Source organism: Pseudophryne corroboree, chromosome 3 (assembly GCF_028390025.1).
Source record: "Pseudophryne corroboree isolate aPseCor3 chromosome 3, aPseCor3.hap2, whole genome shotgun sequence".
Taxonomy (NCBI): Eukaryota; Metazoa; Chordata; class Amphibia; order Anura; family Myobatrachidae; genus Pseudophryne; species Pseudophryne corroboree.
The window spans coordinates 118,653,297-118,676,408 of record NC_086446.1 but is presented as its reverse complement, the minus strand read 5'-3'; the positions used below and the strand labels follow the sequence as shown (position 1 = coordinate 118,676,408).

At 45.5% G+C, this 23,112-nt stretch overlaps 1 protein-coding gene across 1 annotated transcript in view; it reads right to left on the bottom strand.

Annotated features, from left to right (window-relative positions):
• Positions 1 to 7,283: 7,283 nt before the first annotated feature.
• The window catches only part of LOC135057214 (membrane-spanning 4-domains subfamily A member 8-like), a 106,373-nt gene continuing 90,544 nt past the window's right edge, over positions 7,284 to 23,112 (bottom strand). Inside the window, exons 7-8 of the mRNA XM_063963107.1 lie at positions 11,715 to 11,886; positions 7,284 to 7,478 (exon numbers count right to left, since the gene is read on the bottom strand). Coding sequence (XP_063819177.1) covers positions 11,761 to 11,886 — 126 coding nt within the window. The 3' untranslated portion in view covers positions 7,284 to 7,478; positions 11,715 to 11,760. The remainder of the gene's footprint in view (positions 7,479 to 11,714; positions 11,887 to 23,112) is intronic.

Here is a 23,112-nt window from a genome sequence, read left to right as displayed (position 1 = left end):
GCATCATTCACCAAGCGCTACAATCTAATCCAAACTCAAACTCCAAGTGATTTGCTTTATGAAATATGTTTATTGGGAATAGCTCTTATTTATATGTTGGATTCTAATAATAGTAGGTTACGCTGAGCCTGGTCCAATTTAGGACCTATACTGTGACTTTCCTGCTGTTTATTGCCCAAGATTAGGGTATCACTTTGTGAATCATTTTTATTCTTTATTACCATACTGCCCACTGCCTATATTTGTATTATATGTATTTGTTGGTGTTAGGGGATGTTATTTTAATGTAATATATTAAAGGTTACGTTTTAACTCTTTTCATCGTATCCATTTCTTACTATCTTTCAAAGAGTGCGCCCCCAAAAAAAGAAGTCTTTTATTCTTGTAACATATGTATGGTAAGCAATTACTGACTTCATGGTGCACCACCAGCAGTATAAAGGGCCTTGTGTCCCATTACCAGACCAATGTTGGTTTATCTTAAATTACTTTTAATCTACTGACCTAGGGGGTAATTCAGACCTGATCGCTCGCTAGCGTTTTTTGCAGCACTGCAATCAGGTCAGAACTGCACATGCATATGCACCGCAATGCACAGGCGCGTTGCACGTGTACAAAGCGGATCGCCGCTCAGCGATGGGTTTGTGCGAAGGATCCATTTACATGTCTGTTCACAAGGAGATTGACAGGAAGAAGGCGTTTGTGGGTGGCAACTGACCACTTTCAGGGAGAGGTTGGAAAAATGCAGGCGTGTCCAAGCGTTTGCAGGGAGGGTTCCTGACGTCAATTCCGGTCCCGGACAAGCTGATGTGATCGCAGCGGCTGAGTAAGTCCTGAGTAGTGCAGAGACTGCACAAGATCTTTTTGTACAGCTCTGCTACACATGCGATCACACACTTACAAAGCGAAAATACACTCCCCTATGGGCGGCGACTATCTGTTCGCAGCAGTGCAAAAAACCTAGCGAGTGATCATGTTTGAATTAGGCTTATAGTGCGGAATCACATTTGTCTTTCTTTGTGGCTCATAGTACCATGCTCAGAGAGGTAGCAAAGATTGATACGAATCAGAAGTGAGTCAGTAATTCCAACAGGAAGTATTTTATTAATCAGCAATGAACTCTGGATTTGGGATGATTGATTAATTAAAGAATGTTAATTGTGTGGTAAATTACAAAAAGAAGACTTTGGCACACAAGAATCACAAAGTAGGAGAATTATAATCAAGATGAGAAAAATTGGAATCACAAAATAACATAAAACCATTGGAATCACAAAAATCAAATCAAACACTGTGCATTCCATTCTATATTGTGAGCATAAGAAGACTAATAACAATACATTTCAGTAATCTAAAATACTTACTTTCTAAATTTTCCTAGTCAAGGTAACAAGTACAGTATCTTCACAGCCAATGTTCTTTGGAGCTCTTATTAAAGTTTGTTGTGTCATAGCGCATCATTTGGGGAAATAGGCACATGGTAATTGAGGGGATCCCGGGATTGGAAATGTCAATACAACTCAGTACTTTATTTCAAATAAGATGTACCGAGCAAAGGAACAGCAATGCCCCTTGGCCATGGCACTTATGTCACAATAAAGGGGCTTTTGTATGGAACAATCTCTGTCTCTTCAGTTGCAGGGCTTGATCAACACTTGCATAATTAGCTCAGTCCTTCCAGCAAAACTATCTGTCTGCGCTGCACAAACTCTGTCCTTTAGCACAGATGTGTCTCTTATCCTTGCATTTAAACTCTGCTCTGGAGCACAAACATTTCTCTTGAACTTGTAATAAATCCAGTCCTGGTTTTAGTCATCTTTCTATGGGTCTTAGCTGGTACAATATGGAGCTGCTGGCTGCACCCTTCTTAAACACTGGCTATTTAGTAACACATGTGGTGGAGGCTGAAAAGTATACTAGTCTGTGGCTGGTTGTGAGTTTCAAAAAGTACTCACTCAGACCCAGGGAATGGAATTCCAAATTGGCAATTCCTGCTGTAATGGCTCCTTGCTCTCTCCTCACGATGGAGCACTGCATCCACGCCTGTCACCAGGCCTGTCAGTGTTCAGTTCTCTAGTTGTGTTGTCAAAAAACCCGCTCTCCGGCAAGACTCCACTGCTCTCCTTAACATCGCTGCTCTCATTGCTCAGCGTCCTGTGGCTTTCTCTAGCTTACAGCTCCCACTCTGCTCCGTGGTCCTCGGTCAGCCTGCACACACCATGTTCTCCACCTTCTTCTTCCCAGCACTCCCTGCTTCTTTTGGCAGCCTCTCGCCACTTTGCTTTCTCTCCTGACACCACGTGACCGAACCCAGAGCTGCAGTTAACTCCTCCTGGCACAGCACTTCTGCTGCTGCGGAGCGCTAACAAAGGTTTCTTAAAGGGGCACACACACACAGTTTCGGGGTGCCGCATAAATAGCAATGGAATCTTGCATATAATTATTCTGTGTTTATATATATTTCAATCCTTCAAGGAGACAAAACAATGTTTTTTTTTTAAACTAATTAATACTGTTATCCCAGAGTATGTGTGGATAGAGTTTACTTCATAAAGTACCAGGGTTATGTTATGATACAAACATTTTCATTTATAAATACATAACAGTACATCCTGAAAATTACTTGTTTTAACTCATGTTTAATATAGGGATGAGCAGGTTCGGTTCCCTGAGAATCGAACTCCACAGAACATCATGTCCCGAGCCCGGATCCGAGCCCAGCTCAGGTTTTCCTGCCAGACTCGAAAACCAGAACGAGGCAAAACGTCATCATCCCGCTATCGGATTCTCGCGGGCTTTGGATCCCATATAAACAGCCATGCGTCGCCGCCATTTTCACTCCATACTTGGAGAGTGAGGGAGACAGACCTCAGTCTCTCTGTGGGTGGTGCTGTGGGGTTAGTGTGTGCTCTGTTGGGTTGTTGGTGCAGTCACTGTGGTGTATCTGTGCTATGTTATGTGTGTTGTCCTGGCTTTACCTGCTGTCCTGGCTGTCACTGGTGTTACTGCCAGGTGCTGCAGCTGTACATGTGTGTTGCTATCCTGACTGTCACTGTGTTGTACAGGGGCCAGGGGCACTGTGAAATAAAGGGGTGCTGATGTCTTAATAACATTACACTGGCCCTGTCTGCTATAAAAATATGTGTGAAGTTCTTACAAATTAAAAGCACACTGTTCCTGTATGTTGTGAAATAAACGGCTGCTGATGTCTTAATAACATTACACTGGCCCTGTCTGCTATAAAAATATGTGTGCAGTTCTTACAAATTAAAAGCACACTGTTCCTGTATGTTGTGAAATATAGGGGTGCTGATGTCTTAATAACATTACACTGGCCCTGTCTGCTATAAAAATATGTGTGCAGTTCTTACAAATTAAAAGCACACTGTTCCTGTATGCTGTAAAATATAGGGGTGATGATGTCTTAATAACATTACACTGGCCCTGTCTGCTATAAAAATTTGGGTGTAGTTAAAAATTAAAAGCACACTGCTCCTGTATGCTGTGAAATATAGGGGTGCTGATGCCTTAATAACATTACACTGGCCCTGTATGTTGTATATATTCAGGGGTCCTACTGCTGTTAAAATAACTTTAAACTGGTCCTAAATGCTGTAAGAATACAGGGGCGCTGTGATAATAAAGGGGCACTGTTTTGTGTGCTGTAATAATAAAGGGGTGCTGTCCTGTGAAATGTAGAACAACAATTTGGAGGAAAAAATAGTGGAAGATCAGGAACCACTTCCAGTTCCTAGTATTAGTGCTGAAGCTTCTGCTGCCACCAGTCATGACATTGACGATGCAATTCCATCAACATCGTCTGCTAAGGCTGATGCCCAATGTCATAGAGGGCGTGTAAAATCCAAGAAGCAAAAATTAATAATCAGAAAAAAAAGAAATTGTCTGATGAGAAACTTAAAATTGGCAATATGCCATTCACTACTCAAAGTGGCAAGGAAAGGCTAAGGCCTTTGCCTATGTTCATGACTGGTGGCTCAGCTTCTCATGCTTAGCAACCTCGGTGCACCTCTTTTTTACTTTTCATCATGTGCTGTTTGGGGCCTATTTTTTCAAATCTGCCATCCTGTCTGACACTGCAGTGTCACTCCTAGATGGGCCAGGTGTTTGTGCCGCACACTTGTGTCGCTTAGCTTAGTCATACAGCTACCTCATTGCACCTCTTTTTCTTCTTTGCATGATGTGCTGTTTGGGGCCTAGTTTTTAAACGTGCCATCCTGTCTGACACTGCAGTGCCACTCCTAGATGGGCCAGGTGTTTGTGCCGCACACTTGTATCGCTTAGCAAAGTCATCCAGCGACCTCGGTGCAACCTTTTGGCCTAAAAACAATATTGTGAGGTGTTCAGACTAGACTGGAAATGAGTGGAAATTAATTGAGGTTAATATTACCGTAGGATCAAAATTACCCCCAAATTCTGTGATTTTAGCTGTTTTTATGTTTTTTTTCAAAAATCACCATAAAAACAACGAAAATACCAAAACCATCAGGAAATTTACCCAAAGTGTTTTTCAGTGTGGGAATATTATTGTAAACAGTATCAGCCTTCCTTTGCACGCACACACACACACACACACACACACACACACACACACACACACACACACAAACACGCCAAAAAAGTGACACATACTGTATAATCATGGCAGTCCTGATATCTTTAATTCTCTTTATTTAAGCCATAAATAAGGTTACACCAGGCAACAGTTTAACGTCAACATTTATTTCATTGACAGGTTGGATACTTACAGTAAGTTTACAGTACAGATCTAAAGAGTCAAGGTCCTAAACACTAGATGAGAAAATAAAAGATATCGTTCAGGAGGGCCATTCTGAGCGAGATCTTTTACAATCTCGTTCAGTGTGTACACTCAGTGTCGTTAATGATGCATGCTCCCGTGCAACGTTAACGACCCCCTCCCTCGTCGGAACATGTACAGACGAGGGAGGTCATCGTTAACGACAGCCATGCTGCAGATGTACCACGGGCGTCGTTACCCCCGCCGCCCCCCGCCGTCGCTCCTTTCCCTGCTGGCATCAGCAAGTGTGTATGTACTTGCCGATGTCGGCACTCTGCCGGGTCCCTGCCACTGCCAGTATCGGCATCAGCGGGGGCTCGTCTAGTGTGTATGGGCTTTTAGACAACCAAGTGACTCTGAAGATGTTTTGTGGTGTACACTGGACACCGCTCATATCTGACGCCTCGAAAATTTTATGTTTGTAAACATTTCCATTCAATGCAAAAATTATGTTATATATATTTTTTTTATTTAGACATGTTAATAATAAATAACATAAATTAAACAGTTTTACTTTTTTCCAATACAGACAAGTATGGTAATTTTTAATTGTGAAACGCCTGTCTTTAAATACAAAACATGGAAACAATCATTTGAAAACTCCATCATGAAAGATACCTAGAAATAAGTGATAAATAGATATTTTATATTCTGTTTCATAGCTCGTACAATCACAGCTATTTTGGTTTTGTATGTGCTGAGAACAAGAATTGAAAACATAACTGCTCTACATGCATACCTCCCAACTGTCCAAATTTTTGTGGGGCAGTCACAGTTTTTGGGCACTATCCCACCCACGGGCTGAAGTGTTCCGCGGTGGGGGGCCAGTTGGGAGGCTCCCCGTCACTTATATTCTCAGGAGTCAGAGGGACTGGGGGCATGCCAGCAGCTCACAGAGACCCCCTCAGTGATGAAATAGAGAGGCATGTCTTGCAATCACGTCATCCCCACAAAGCTACGCTCCCTTTCCCTGAGGCCCCGCCCTTATTCAGATGCAGTCGCAGCTTCACCGCGCAGAAGTCCCGACTCCCATTTCAGCAACGGCGGAAGGTATGCCAGTAGTGTTACTTTTCAGTGGACAGGGCTATTATCCACATCTTGTACTGTGGGTGTGTGACTGCATTGGTTGGCAGGGAGATGCTCTACCTGGTACTGCTTTTAATTTCATATATGTTTGATATTGCTGGGCATCAAATAGTTCACAGAACTATTACAGCTTTAAGCTGCTTATTTATAAATTTATATTCCCCGTGAATGGATACATACAGATGGCGCCCTTCTTATCTATCCCTTTAATAGGATTAATTGAGCCAGGGCAGTCAGACTTAATCCCCTGCTGTATTGTTCTCTCTGTATTGTATTGCAGCTGAGAACAATAGATGAAAGGCTTATGCTAATAAGCCTTGGTGCGCCTAGGTGCAGCAGAGAAGGATAGCTGAGCAAGGCTCCATCTGTAGGAGACCACTTCAGATAACAGAGACATCTGCTGTAATACCATGTTTTCAACCGCAAAGCAGCCCTCACAGGCTTTCTTGCTGAGGATATCATTAGTCTTTGTAGCTTTTTGGGCTACATTCCGCAAAGAGTACTGGGAAAGGGATCTTCTGCACTCTTCCGCTCCTGCAAGTGCGGTCTGCAAACGACAGATGAGCAGTAGCGCTGCAGCCCTTGGAAAGAAAAGTGATTGTTATCGTCAGCACTTTATTGTTACTCATTACCTGGATGGGCTCCTACTGGAGGCCCTGTTCCTGCATGTGTTCTTCAATACTTGCCACTGGTAGATAAATTCTTATTGCTTTGAGTAGTGGTAATAAGAAATTATAATGATCGGGTTAATAATAAAAGGACCCCTAAATGAAGAATTGTGATATATGTTTTGAGTTTGCAGCTATTCTGAAATTCCAAAAACAGCAAGATATTACAATGAATCCTTTACTGTAATGGTTGTGTCTGTACACAGAATTTTTTTTTGAGAAATGTACTCCTTGGTACTGTGTACAGTTCTGTGTATATATATATATATATATATATATATGATTTGTAAAAAACGAGGCGGCACTCAGGAGACTATGGTGAACAGGTGAACTCTGTCAAATGGAACTTTGTCGACGTTTCGGGGTGCAAGCCCCCGTCTTCAGGACACACAGTGAAACGTCGATAAAGTTCCATTTGACAGAGTTCACCTGTTCACCATAGTCTCCTGAGTGCCGCCTCGTTTTTTGCAAATCATACATACCCAGACTGCCCAGTCTGGGAGGGTGGGCACCGGAGCAGGAGCTTCGCTCTGATAGCCCATGGGGGAGTGCCAGACAATTTGCCCAATATATATATATATACTATATATATGCACAAAAAGGATTCCCAGGGGAGCTATCTGATAATGTAGTTGATTGGCTGTTTCCTATCGCCAAGTTATGACCACAATTTGTAAAAAGACCATTTATTCATATGTTTGACAATGAACCACAGTTTGTACAATTGCTGTGTATTTTGCTTAAGAACAATTCATCAATATTAAAAACATAAAACTCTAAACATGAGTAGTGTGGTTGATGTGGTATTTCTTAATCCAGTGACATCTCCAAAGCAAATCAATGGATGTTTGATGATCTCAAAACTGTGAGTAACCAACGCGTTTCGTCCAATGGACTTCATCAGGGGTCTTAAACATCAAAGAAATTTGAATAACCTTATATGGTATGCAACGGTATGGCAATGATGTTCTCAGTATTTACAAGATCAGTATAAAAAACAGCAATGATAAAAAACACTGATGTGAAGTCTAGTTTAGACACCAATTAGATTGAGCTTTTCAGCATGGACAATGGCACCTCTGAACAGCAATCATATATTATAATCTCAATATCTATTTCGCAGGAAATTCTGAGTTTAAATTAATCACTAATCAGGCAGCTTATCTTGACTCATGAAGATGATGTATACATGTCAGTCCAGAAGATGGCGCACCAAGACAAATACTACATATCATAGAGTCACTGGTCATGTTACTTCCAAACATTCAGTGTTACTTTAGGTTAAGCAGCAACAAATTTGGGATCTACAAGATAATATTTGTTTGACTAAAGTGAACTTAGTCTGGACTGTGAGACTGATTGCCCCTTTGAATTGGATTTTGCGGTTTACATAAAAAAATGGATGACTATGGAATATTGCTTATTGGTGTACTGTCACAGAGACAAACGCTCAGGGCTGCAGATATAGATCTCAGAGCCAGCTGCTTCTCCCATAGACAGCTTTACGTGGCTTGCTCACAATTTAGTAACCCCAAGCATCTTTTTAGTGTTAATCCCTGAAGGAAAAACTGCAAATATTGTTTACAAATACATTTTGTGATCAATGTGTTTGGTTCACTCTGTTGGTTCCGTAATCCTTATGATAGTTTTAAGATTCTGCTCTATTGGTAACGCCCTACTGTAAGTTACTATTACCATGTTCATTCTTACATTTGACCATAACACAGTGTTGAAATGGACAATGATAATGGAAAATGCTGTACAGATGGAGCCATGCTAGTCGTAGCTTCATCTGTGACTAGGTGTGCCTGCCCTGGTGCGCCTAGAGCCGAGAGCATCCCCGTCTGCCAGGGCCCGTGCGGCGGAGACGCACCCCATTCACTTGAATGGAGATCATCTCTGTCCGCGCTCCCAGAGACGCTCTGAATGGGAGCGTCTCTGTGCACTCCCAGCGTGAATAGGCGGACGGATCACCTAGTCACGCCGGTAATGCTCATTTGCGATGGAGCCGCCTCAGATGAGCACGGCTCCATCTGTATATAAGATTTCAAGGGCTCTTGAAACTTGCTGGTTACCATACCTATATCTATGAACATGGTATAATCATGTAATCGTGTCATGAGTCACTAGTGGAATGGAGGGGGAGTGTAGGTATTGCAAGATACCCAAGTTCCCTATTTGTGGCACTAGTGGCAGTGATTATGGTGAGGGCAGGTTAAGATGGAACCCATCCATGTCACCAGATGAGCTGGTTTATTGGTGGCAAAAAGTGACTATACATACAAATAGCTTCCTATGGGTCTATGGCTACTACCCTCATAGATTGTTTCTGCAGAATCAGCATATTCTGAAACTACATAATTAGTGCAAGGGGAACTTTGTGATCAACCTCACTATGCTGCATACAGATCATTGGGTTTTGCCAAGTCTGTGCAAGTAGCATGTTGGAGGCCCAACAATAGGTTATTACATGTATTGCCATATTATGCCACCCGTCCCTTATGTACCGAACTTCAATACAGTCCACAGTAGTAAAGAGTATGACACCACTTATGAGAATGACTGGTGACAAGGCTTTCCCTGTTACACACACAATTCAATTGTAGAACACAAATGCTTTACAATGTTACAATATCAAGTGCTTGTTATTAATAAGAACATACAAGAAAAATCACGGGGTACACTCTTATTAAAATGATCCCATCTAAAAATATGTAAATGTAGCTCTCCAATAAGTACTGTAATTCAAAAAATCAATCTACAGTAATATACAATCATAAATTCATAAACACACAATTCTTCCATGTAAAGCAATAAAAAAAATGCACCTTTGTACAACGAATAATCGCAACCAATATCACTAATATGGCTAGTGAAAGCACTATAGATTGGAGTGCCTGATATAGAAGGTTTTAATAGTCGCTGTCCATAGTGTTTCTACAACAGGCCGTTGCATTTGCCGCACAGTACTAGTGGAATATATATCATGTGCAGGCAGTAGCGGCTCTTGCCACGGGCAAGCAGGCTTTTTGCCCGGGGCGCCGCTACCCTGAGGGCGCCGCCGTGGCAAGAGCCGCTACTATTAACCTCCCTCCCCACTCCCTGGCTCCCGGCCCCAGCGAGCGCCGCGTGCACCCACTGCAGCCGGCGTCACTGACTCTGGCTAGAGGTCAATATTGACCTCTAGTGTCAATGCGGCGCTGCCATGGGAGACACGTCATGACGTCTCTCCCATAGAGAGAAGCTGGCGCCCGGAGACAGCAGAAGCAGCGGCAGCATCGGTCCGGAAGCAGGAGCGAGGCTGGTAAGTATTGTTTTTTTTTCTTTTAGGTTTCAAAGCGGCTACAGGGCGCACATACTGGGGGCACATCTACAAGGGGCACAACTACTGGGGGCACATACTGGGGGTACTGCTACAAGGGGCACATACTGGGGGCAAATCAACTGGGGGCACAGCTACTGGGGGCACTACTACAGGGGCACTGCTACAGGGGCACTGCTACAAGGGGCACAGCTACAGGGGGCACAACTACTAGGGGAACAACTACAGGGGCACTGCTACAGGGGAAACAGCTACTGAGGGCAAATCTACAGGGGGCAAATCAACTGGGGGCACAGCTACTGGGGGCACTACTACAGGGTCACAACTACTAGATGAACAACTACAGGAGGCACTGCTACAGGGGAAACAGCTACTGGGGGCAAGTTAACTGGGGGCACAGCTGCTGGGGGCAAATCTACAGGGGGGCACAGCTACAGGGGGCAAATAAACTGGGGGCACAGCTACTGGGGGCACTACTACATGGGGCACTACTACAGGGGCACTGCTACAAGGGGCACAACTACTAGGGGAACAACGGCAGGGGAACAGCTACTGGGGAAAATTAACTGGGGGCACAGCTGCTGGGGCAAATCTACAGGGTTGCACAACTACTGGGGGCACAGCTACAGGGGGCAAATCTACTGGGGGGCACAACTACTTGGGGCAAATCTGGGGGCACAGCTACTGGGGGCATATCTGTGACCACGACCCTCCCCTATGAAGCCACCCCTGTTTTGCCGCGGGGGGCGCCAGTGGAAACTTTCGCACTGGGCGACACAAGGTGTAGAACCGGCCCTGGGTGCAGGTACAGTAGACACCTGTCAGTGACTGGTGTTGGAGTCTTTAGTGCAATGTTATAATCCCTTTTCAATCAGGGGTTGATTATCCAAACAGGTGATACCTTACATGAGTTATCAGCAGACTTCCATCAATGCAAGATTGGTGCAGTGTCTAGCAAGCGAGCCAGCAGATCCTGGAAAGGATTCACAAACTGTCCTTCATGTGCTGGTCTAAACACCACTGCTGTAGCAGGCACCAAAATGCAATGGGGGTCATTCTGACCCAATCGCACGCTGCAGTTCATCGCAGCGGTGCAATCGGGTCAGAACTGCGCATGCGCCGGCAGACAGAGGCGGTCGCCGGGTGGGGCTGGGGCGTAACGGCGGCGTTTGGCCGCCGTTTAGTGGGCGCGGTCCGGCCAACGTAGGTGTGGCCGGACTGTGCGGGGGGCCGCAGCGGCTGCGTGACGTCACACGCAGCCGCTGTGGGCCGGGGAGCGATGATTAGCACCCGGCCAGCACGCTAAAGCTGCGCTGGCTGGGAGCTACTCCTAAAATACAAAAGCATCGCCGCTGTGCGATGCTTTTGCACTTCTGCGGGGGAGAGGGGGCGGCACTGACATTCGGGGCGGGATAGCCCTGTGCTGGCCGTCCCCCCGCATGTCTATGGTCTATGGTCATGATCGTAGCCCTGCAAAAGTTTGCAGGGCTACGATCAGCTCGGAATCACCCCCAATATTCCAGCACTCACCCGCATGCACTGTGCTCCTAATACTGCCTCAGCTCCTGTACACAGACCCATGGTTGTGGATAAGGGCTTCAAGTGGCTTAGGCAGTCATCCAAATAGTGACAGGTCGGTTAGCACTATTCCCAGACATATTTCTCTGTCATTATCATTTGACAGTTTCATCAGAAGATGGAAGAATTGTGTGTTTATGAATTTATGATTGCAAATTCAATTTTGTTTAAAAAAAATATATATATTTTTATATACACTTGATGAATGATCCTATGCGCCCCCATTGGTGAGCTTTGTCCCCACCTGCATTGTTATTAAGAAAACTGATGTTTGTTGATACAGTCTTAGGCTAGATTGTCGTGCTCCCTTTAAATGCTCCTTGGGATGTATAAGGTGGCGGTGGTGGAAATGGTGGCGTTTCCGGGAAATCTGGAGGAAGCATTGACGTTACAAAAGTGTTCTCAATGACAGATAACTGCAAAAGCAGAAAAAAAAACACATTGTAACAAGTGACATACAAACAAATATAAAGATATAGATAAGCCCATACAGTAGTGTGATTCATATATAATTTATCATGTGTACTTAAACAATAAAATATCTAATTGGTGTTATAAGATCAATAATCAAATTGCAGCATGTAGAGAAGCTAACGCCTAACAATGGGCATGATTCAGATGTGGCTGTAGAAACAGCAGCTACAGATGTGCCCACGGTCATCCTTGCCGCTACCTGTGGCAATCGCAGGTCATTTGCCTCGACTAGCATGTCCACGGCAGTGCACTGTGTATGCATCCACGATCCACAGGATTGTATGGGAGCGTACGCTCCTGCGAGTGGGTCACACGTGGGCACGGCTGGTCGCAATGTGGCCACACGTACAACCCGTTCGTGGGTAAGATGACCATGGATGCATCTGTATGCTTTCATATGGTAATGAAGCGGGAGCAGGGGCATATAAAGAGAGGAGCAGGATCACAATCAGACTCCATCTGGGCCCCCTCCCCTCTGTAGATTCTGGGCACTAGGGTCACTAGGGAACACTAGTGCTGTCCCAGACTCTAGAGTTCATGTGCAGGCAGCCATGTTCCCGAAGACTTTCTCACTATGCACGATTGAAGCACCAGGAAAATGTCCGCCGCACCATTTTTCTGGTGATTTCTGCAGCGCTGCTGCTGCCGTCGTGGGACTGAAGAAAATGGGTGCAGAGTGTGTGATGTGGACACTGCACCCAATTATAAATACGCCAGTGAGCAGGAGGCATCTGGTACAAGTAGACGTACCCTGCATGCATGTGTGATCCAGTGCTGTGTCCGTGGATGCAGTATCGAGTCAGCTGCAACACCATTATCTAGCTGAGTAAGCCACGAGGTTACACAGACTGGCCACCGCAGCTGCGTCAGTGAGGCCAGGAAATCTCCATGGCCTCAGCACTCCCACAAAATGGAGACAACATGCCTCGTTTTGTGAAGTGGAGACCACTGTCTCCCCCATCCCGTCCCCAAATGACTGCAGATTGTCATTCACCTGATGTCTGTGGCCACTTTACTAGCGACGTCACCGGACCTATATTGCACATGCGCAAGTACAGAACATCAGTACATTGGACTTTTACCTTATAGCGACAGAAGCTGAAATAGGCTCAATATCTCTAATGGTTACTTGCTAACCTTACGTAAATAAATCTATATTAAAGCCATAAAATCCATCAGGTATTAGCTTTCTCTGACTAGTGCAAGTTAGATATTGATAGCAAAACACTCATTTGTTGTTATGGTTTAGTGAAGATTTGATTCTTAGAACAGTGTTACTAAATAGATTTATATCTAGAAATGTGTAATCAGGATAAATACAATACTGTACTATAGGTCTCATTTCATTTAGGCTAGTTTACATTTTCAGATATTAAACAACCTACATTTAGCTTTTGCATATACAGTTAATTGCCAAAATAAAGTGTAGACTCAGCCCTAAAGTATCTTGATAGTAGTGATGTGCACCGGACATTTTTCGGGTTTTGTGTTTTGGTTTCGGTTCCGCGGCCGTGTTTTGGATTCGGACGCGTTTTGGCAAAACCTCCCTGAAAATTTACATCTACATTTCCATCTACATTCTATACCTGTGGTGCATTGAAGTTTTGCAGTTTGCTGACACAGTGACCACCAGCATATATAGCAGTACGGTACGGAATGCCACTGCTGTACCTACCTCTGTGTCGTCAAGTATACTATCCATCTACATTCTATACCTGTGGTGCATTTTAGTTTTGCAGTTTGCTGACACAGTGACCACCAGTATATATAGCAGTACGGTACGGAAAGCCACTGCTGTACCTACCTCTGTGTCGTCAAGTATACTATCCATCTAGATTCTATACCTGTGGTGCATTTCAGTTGTGCAGTTTGCTGACACAGTGACTACCAGTATATATAGCAGTACGGTATGGAAGGCCACTGCTGTACCTACCTCTGTGTCGTCAAGTATACTATCCATCTACATTCTATACCTGTGGTGCATTTCAGCTGTGCGCAGTATATATAGTAGTAGGCCATTGCTATTGATACTGGCATATAATTCCACACATTAAAAAATGGAGAACAAAAATGTGGAGGGTAAAATAGGGAAAGATCAAGATCCACTTCCACCTCGTGCTGAAGCTGCTGCCACTAGTCATGGCCGAGACGATGAAATGCCATCAACGTCGTCTGCCAAGGCCGATGCCCAATGTCATAGTAGAGAGCATGTAAAATCCAAAAAACAAAAGTTCAGTAAAATGACCCAAAAATCAAAATTAAAAGCGTCTGAGGAGAAGCGTAAACTTGCCAATATGCCATTTACGACACGGAGTGGCAAGGAACGGCTGAGGCCCTGGCCTATGTTCATGGCTAGTGGTTCAGATTCACATGAGGATGGAAGCGCTCATATTGTCGCTAGAAAAACGAAAAGACTTAAGCTGGCAAAAGCACAGCAAAGAACTGCCTGACCTTCCCAACACTGGACGGGAAGAGCTTGCGCCTTCCACCATTTTCACGCCCCCTGCAAGTGCTGGAAGGAGCACCCGCAGTCCAGTTCCTGATAGTCAAACTGAAGATGTCACTGTTGAAGTACACCAGGATGAGGATATGGGTGTTGCTGGCGCTTGGGAGGAAATTGACAAGGAGGATTCTGATGGTGAGGTGGTTTGTTTAAGTCAGGCACCCGGGGAGACACCTGTTGTCCGTGGGACGAATATGGCCATTGACATGCCTGGTCAAAATACAAAAAAAATCAGCTCTTCGGTGTGGAATTATTTCAACACAAATGCGGACAACAGGTGTCAAGCTGTGTGTTGCCTTTGTCAAGCTGTAATAAGTAGGGGTAAGGACGTTAACCACCTCAGAACATCCTCCCTTATACGTCACCTGCAGCGCATTCATCATAAGTCAGTGACAAGTTCAAAAACTTTGGGTGACAGCGGAAGCAGTCCACTGACCACTAAATCCCTTCCTCTTGTAACCAAGCTCCTGCAAACCACACCACCAACTCCCTCAGTGTCAATTTCCTCCTTACCCAGGAAAGCCAATAGTCCTGCAGGCCATGTCACTGGCAAGTCTGACGAGTCCTCTCCTGCCTGGGATTCCTCCGATGCATCCTTGAGTGTAACGCCTACTGCTGCTGGCAATGCTGTTGTAGCTGCTGGGAGTCGATCGTCATCCCAGAGGGGAAGTCGGAAGACCACTTGTACTACTTCCAGTAAGCAATTGACTGTCCAACAGTCCTTTGTGAGGAAGATGAAATATCACAGCAGTCATCCTGCTGCAAAGCAGATAACTCAGGCCTTGGCAGCCTGGGCGGTGAGAAACGTGGTTCCGGTATCCACCATTAATTCAGAGGCAACTAGAGACTTGATTGAGGTACTGTGTCCCCGGTACCAAATACCATCTAGGTTCCATTTCTCTAGGCAGGCGATACCGAAAATGTACACAGACCTCAGAAAAAGAGTCACCAGTGTCCTAAAAAATGCAGTTGTACCCAATGTCCACTTAACCACGGACATGTGGACAAGTGGAGCAGGGCAGACTCAGGACTATATGACTGTGACAGCCCACTGGGTAGATGTATTGCCTCCCGCAGCAAGAACAGCAGCGGCGGCACCAGTAGCAGCATCTCGTTCCTAGGCAGGCTACGCTTTGTATCACCGCCTTCCAGAAGAGGCACACAGCTGACAACCTCTTACGGAAACTGAGGAAGATCATCGCAGAATGGCTTACCCCAATTGGACTCTCCTGGGGATTTGTGACATCGGACAACGCCAGCAGTATTGTGCGTGCATTACATCTGGGCAAATTCCAGCACGTCCCATGTTTTGCACATACATTGAATTTGGTGGTGCAGAATTATTTAAAAAACGACAGGGGCGTGCAAGAGATGCTGTCGGTAGCCCGAAGAATTGCGGGCCACTTTCGGCATTCAGGCACCGCGTACAGAAGACTGGAGCACCACCAAACATTCCTGAACCTGCCCTGCCATCATCTGAAGCAAGAGGTGGTAACGAGGTGGAATTCAACCCTCTATATGCTTCAGAGGATGGAGGAGCAGCAAAAGGCCATTCAAGCCTATACATCTGGCCACGATATAGGCAAAGGAGGGGGAATGCACCTGACTCAAGCGCAGTGGAGAATGATTTCAACGTTGTGCAAGGTTCTGCAACCCTTTGAACTTGCCACACGTGAAGTCAGTTCAGACACTGCCAGCCTGAGTCAGGTTATTCCCCTCATCAGGCTTTTGCAGAAGAAGCTGGAGACATTGAAGGAGGAGCTAAAACAGAGCGATTCCGCTAGACATGTGGGACTTGTGGATGGAGCCCTTAATTCGCTTAACCAGGATTCACGGGTGGTCAATCTGTTGAAATCAGAGCACTACATTTTGGCCACCGTGCTCGATCCTAGATTTAAAACCTACGTTGTATCTCTCTTTCCAGCAGACACAAGTCTGCAGTGGTTCAAAGACCTGCTGGTGAGAAAATTGTCAAGTCAAGCGGAACGTGACCCGTCAACATCTCCTCCTTCACATTCTCCCGCAACTGGGGGTGCGAGGAAAAGGCTAAGAATTCCGAGCCCACCCGCTGGCGGTGATGCAGGGCAGTCTGGAGCGAGTGCTGACATCTGGTCCGGACTGAAGGACCTGCCAACGATTACTGACATGTCGTATACTGTCACTTCATATGATTCTCTCACCATTGAAAGAATGGTGGAGGATTATATGAGTGCCCGCATCCAAGTAGGCACGTCAGACAGTCCGTACGTATACTGGCAGGAAAAAGAGGCAATTTGGAGGCCCTTGCACAAACTGGCTTTATTCTACCTAAGTTGCCCTCCCTCCAGTGTGTACTCCGAAAGAGTGTTTAGTGCAGCCGCTCATCTTGTCAGCAATCGGCGTACGAGGTTACTTCCAGAAAATGTGGAGAAGATGATGTTCATCAAAATGAATTATAATCAATTCCTCCGTGGAGACATTCACCAGCAGCAATTGCCTCCACAAAGTACACAGGGACCTGTGATGGTGGATTTCAGTGGGGACGAATTAATAATCTGTGAGGAGGGGGATGTACACAGTGAAAGGGGTGAGGAATCGGAGGATGATGATGAGGTGGACATCTTGCCTCTGTAGAGCCAGTTTGTGCAATGAGAGATTGATTGCTTCTTTTTTTGGTGGGGGCCCAAACCAACCAGTCATTTCAGTCACAGTCGTGTGGCAGACCCTGTCGCTGAAATGATGGGTTCGTTAAAGTGTGCATGTCCTGTTTATACAACATAAGGGTGGGTGGGAGGGCCCAAGGACAATTCCATCTTGCACCTCTTTTTTCTTTAATTTTTCTTTGCATCATGTGCTGTTTGGGGACAATTTTTTTGAAGTGCCATCCTGCCTGACACTGCAGTGCCACTCCTAGATGGGCCGGGTGTTTGTGTCGGCCACTTGTGTCGCTTAGCTTAGTCACACAGCGACCTTGGTGCGCCTCTTTTTTTCTTTGCATCATGTGCTGTTTGGGGACAATTTTTTTGAAGTGCCATCCTGCCTGACACTGCAGTGCCACTCCTAGATGGGCCAGGTGTTTGTGTCGGCCACTTGTGTCGCTTAGCTTAGTCACACAGCGACCTTGGTGCACCTCTTTTTTTCTTTGCATCATGTGCTGTTTGGGGACTATTTTTTGGAAGTGCCATGCTGCCTGACACTGCAGTGCCACTCCTAGATGGGCCAGGTGTTTGTGTCGGCCACTTGTGTCGCTTAGCTTAGCCATCCAGCGACCTCGGTGCAAATTTTAGGACTAAAAATAATATTGTGAGGTGTGAGGTGTTCAGAATAGACTGGAAATGAGTGGAAATTATGGTTATTGAGGTTAATAATACTATGGGATCAAAATGACCCCCAAATTCTATGATTTAAGCTGTTTTTTAGGGTTTTTTGTAAAAAACACCCGAATCCAAAACACACCCGAATCCGACAAAAAATTTTCGGTGAGGTTTTGCCAAAACGCGTCCGAATCCAAAACACGGCCGCGGAACCGAATCCAAAACCAAAACACAAAACCCGAAAAATGTCCGGTGCACATCACTAATATATATATATTAGAGATAAACCGAACCCCCCCGAACTCCACGTGGTTTACACGGGTCCGAGGCAGGCTCGGTTGTTCCTGCCTGACTCTGAAAACCCGAACGAAGGAAAACGTCATCATCCCGCTGTCGGATTCTCGCGAGATTTGGATTCCATATAAAAAGCCGCTCGTCACCGCCATTTTCACTCGTGCATTGTAGAGAGAGCAGAGAGGACGTGGCTATGTTCTTTCAGTGGCAAATCTCAATATCAGTGCTTACTTATTGCTGCTCAGTAATACTAGTAGTGTGTCTCTTGTGCTGCATCTTGCTGCTCAGTGTCAGTTCTCAGTAGTATCATCATCAGTGCTCAGTATCACTGCTCATTGTCTTGTGCTGCATTGTGGTGTTCAGTAATACTACAGTACATTACTAATAGACTAGTCCAGTGTCTTGTGCTGCATCTTGCTGCTCAGTGTCAGTTCTTTGTAGTATCCTCATCAGTGCTCAGTATCACTGCTCATTGTCTTGTGCTGCATTGTGGTGCTCAGTAATACTACAGTACATTACTAATATACTAGTCCAGTGTCTTGTGCTGCATATTGCTGCTCAGTGTCAGTTCTCAGTAGTATCATCATCAGTGCTCAGTACCACTGCTCATTGTCTTGTGCTGCATTGTGGTGCTCAGTAATACTACAGTACATTACTAATATACTAGTCCAGTGTCTTGTGCTGCATATTGCTGCTCAGTGTCAGTTCTCAGTAGTATCCTCATCAGTGCTCAGTACCACTGCTCATTGTCTTGTGCTGCATTGTGGTGCTCAGTAATACTACAGTAGATTACTAATATACTAGTCCAGTGTCTTGTGCTGCATCTTGCTGCTCAGTGTCAGTTCTCAGTAGTATCATCATCGGTGCTCAGTACCACTGCTCATTGCCTTGTGCTGCATTGTGGTACTCAGTAATACTACAGTACATTACTAATATGCTAGTCCAGTGTCTTGTGCTGCATCTTGCTGCTGTAGGGTGCTGTGGTAGTGTCCTGTCACTGTGCATAGGTCATCATCATGACAGTCACAGTGATATCTGGTATCTATCTAGTGGTATCTAATTCCAGACATTACCGCTGTCTAATTCCAGATATATTACTGGCATATAATTCCACACATTAAAAAATGGAGAACAAAAATGTGGAGGGTAAAATAGGGAAAGATCAAGATCCACTTCCACCTAGTGCTGAAGCTGCTGCCACTAGTCATGGCAGAGACGATGAAATGCCATCAACGTCGTCTGCCAAGGCCGATGCCCAATGTCATAGTAGAAAGCATGTAAAATCCAAAAAGCAAAAGTTCAGTAAAATGACCCAAAAATCTAAATTTAAATCGTCTGAGGAGAAGCGTAAACTTGCCAAAATGCCATTTACAACACGGAGTGGCAAGGAATGGCTAAGGCCCTCTCCTATGTTCCTCATGACTAGTGGGTCAGCTTCACATGAGGATGGAAGCACTCATCCTCCCGCTAGAAAAATGAAAAGAGTTAAGCTGGCAAAAGCACAGCAAAGAATTGTACGTTCTAATTCACAAATCCCCAAGGAAAGTCCAAATGTGTCGGCGGGTGCGATGCCTGACCTTCCCAACACTGGACGGGAAGAGGTGGCTCCTTCCACCATTTGCACGCCCCCTGCAAGTGCTGGACGGAGCACCCACAGTCCAGTTCCTGATATTCAAATTGAAGATGTCAGTGTTGAAGTACACCAGGGTGAGGATATGGGTGTTGCTGGCGCTGAGGAGGAAATTGACGTGGAGCATTCTGATGGTGAGGTGGTTTGTTTAAGTCAGGCACCCAGGGAGACACCTGTTGTCCGTGGGATGATTAAGGCCATTGACATGCCTGGTCAAAATACCAAAAAAATCACCTCTTCGGTGTGAAATTATTTCAACAGAAATGCGGACAACTGGTGTCAAGCCGTGTGTTGCCTTTGTCAAGTTGTAATAAGTAGGGGTAAGGACGTTAACCACCTAGGAACATCCTCCCTTTTACGTCACCTGGAGCGCATTCATCAGAAGTCATTGACAAGTTCAAAAACTTTGGGTGACAGTGGAAGCAGTCCACTGACAACTAAATCCCTTCTTCCTCTTGTACCCAAGCTCCTGCAAACCACACCACCAACTCCCTCAATGTCAATTTCCTCCTTAGCCAGGAACACCAATAGTAATGCAGGCCATGTCACTGGCAAATATATATTTTAAGAGAGCACATAAATTTGCGCTCTCTTAAAATATATATTTGCGATATGAGTATAGTTTAACCTTAGGCTATCAAGTGGGAGCAGCTTATTTCAATTACCTGGTGATCAGTATAGCTTTCAGGTATTTAAAGATTGGGATACCTGCTGATGAATACATAATTGATTTATGAAATAACTGTTGCACCTGGAATATTGCTCGTGCACAGACGCACGTAGGAGTGTCAATTTTTATAGGGCCCTGCCGAGCGCCTGTGTGTGCACAAAAAAGTTTTAGCATGTCACTGGCAAGTCTGACAAGTCCTCTCCTAACTGGGATTCCTCCAATGGATCCTTGAGTGTAACGCCTACTGCTGCTGTTGCTACTGGCGCTGCTGTTGTTGCTGCTGGGAGTCAATCTTCATCCCAGAAGGGAAGTCGGAAGACCACTTGTACTACTTCCAGTAAGCAATTGACTGTCCAACAGTCCTTTGCGAGGAAGATGAAATATCACAGCAGTCATCCTGTTGCAACGCGGATAACTCAGGCCTTGATAACTATGTTGGTGTTAGACGTGCGTCCGGTATCCACCGTTAGTTCACAGGGAGATAGAGAATTGCTTGAGGTAGTGTGTCCCCGGTACTAAATCCCATCTAGGTTCCATTTCTCTAGGCAGGCGATACCGAGAATGTACAAAGATGTCAGAAAAAGAGTCACCAGTGTCCTACAAAATGCAGTTGAACCCACTGTCCACTTAACCACGGACATGTGGACAAGTGGAGCAGGGCAGACTCAGGACTATATGACTGTGACAGCCCACTGGGTAGATGTATTGCCTCCCGCAGCAACAACAGTGGTGGTGCCACCAGTAGCAGCATCTCGCAAACGCCAATGCAGGCTACGCTTTGTATCACCGCTTTCCATAAGAGGCACACAGCTGACAACCTCTTACAGAAACTGAGGAACATCATCGCAGATTGGCTTACTCCAATTGGACTCTCCTGGGGATTTGTGATATCGGACAACGCCACTAATATTGTGCGTGCATTACATGTGGGCAAATTCCAGCACGTCCCATGTTTTGCACATACAATTAATTTGGTGGTGCAGAATTTTCAGAAAAACTACAGGGGCATGCAGGAGATGCTGTCGGTGGCCCGAAAAATAGCGGGCCACTTTCGGCATTCAGCCACCACGTGCCGAAGACTGGAGCGCCAGCAAACACTCATGAACATGCCCTGCCGTCAGCTGAAGCAAGAGGTGGTAACGAGGTGGAAGTCAACCCTCTATATGCTTCAGAGGATGGAGGAGCAGCAAAAGGCCATTCAAGCCTATACATCTGCCTACGATATAGGCAAAGGAGGGAGAATGCACCTGACTCAAGCGCAGTGGAGAATAATTTCCATGTTGTGCAAGGTTCTCCAACCCTTTGAACTTGCCACACGTGAAGTCAGTTCAGACACTGCCAGCCTAAGTCAGGTCATTCCCCTCATCAGGCATTTGCAGAAGCAGCTGGAGAGATTGAAGGAGGAGCTAAAACTGAGCGATTCTGCTTGGCATGTGGGACTTGTGGATGGAGCACTTCATTCGCTTAACCAGGATTCACGGGTAGTCAATTTGTTGAAATCAGAGCACTACATTTTGGCCACCGTGCTCGATCCTAGGTTTAAAGCCTACGTTGTATCTCTCTTTCCGGCAGACACAAGTCTGCAGATGTTCAAAGACCTGCTGGTGAGACAACTGTCAAGTCAAGCAGAACGTGACCCACCAACAGCTCCTCCTTCATTTTCTACCGCCACTGGAGCTGCCAGGAAAAGGATAAAATTTCCAAAACCACCCGCTGGCGGTGATGCAGGGCAGTCAGGAGCAAGTGCTGACATCTGGTCCGGACTGAAGGACCTGCCAACGATTACTGACATGTCGTCTACTGTCACTGCATATGATTCTGTCACCATTGAAAGAACGGTGGAGGATTATATGAGTGGCAGCATTACTGTAGGCATATCAGACAGTCCGTACGTATACTGGCAGGACAAAGAGGCAATCTGGAGGCCTTTGCACAAACTGGCTTTATTTTACCTAAGTTGCCCCCCTCCAGTGTGTACTCCAAAAGAGTGTTTAGTGCAGCCGGTCACCTTGTCAGCGATCGGCGTAGGAGGTTACTTCCAGAAAATGTGGAGATGATGATGTTTATCAAAATGAATTATAATAAATTCCTTCTTGGAGACATTTACCAGCAATTGCCTCCAAAAAGTACACAGGGACCTGTGATGGTGGATTCCAGTGGGGACGAATTAATACTCTGAGGAGGAGGATGTACACAGTGAAAGGGGTGAGGAATCGGGGGATGAGGATGAGGTGGACATCTTGCCTCTGTAGAGCCAGTTTGTGCAAGGAGAGATTGACTGCTTCTTTTTTGGTGGGGGCTCTAACCAACCAATCATTTCAGCCACAGTCGTGTGGCAGACCCTGTCGCTGAAATGACTGGTTTGTTAAAGTGTGCATGTCCTGTTTATACAACATAAGGGTGGGTGGGAGGGCCCAAGGACAATTCCATCTTGCACCTCTCTTTTTTTATTTATCTTTGCATCATGTGCTGTTTGGGGACTATTTTTTTAAGTGCCATCCTGTTTGACACTGCAGTGCCATTCCTAGATGGGCCAGGAGGTGTTTGTGCCGCCCACTTGGGTCGCTTAGCTTAGTCATCCAGCGACCTCGGTGCAAATTTTAGAACTAAAAATAATATTGGGGATAATTCCAAGTTGATCGCAGCAGGAATTTTGTCAGCAGTTGGGCAAAACCATGTGCAATGCAGGGGAGGCAGATATAACATGTGCAGAGAGAGTTAGATTTGGGTGGGTTATTTTATTTCTGTGCAGGGTAAATACTGGCTGCTTTATTTTTA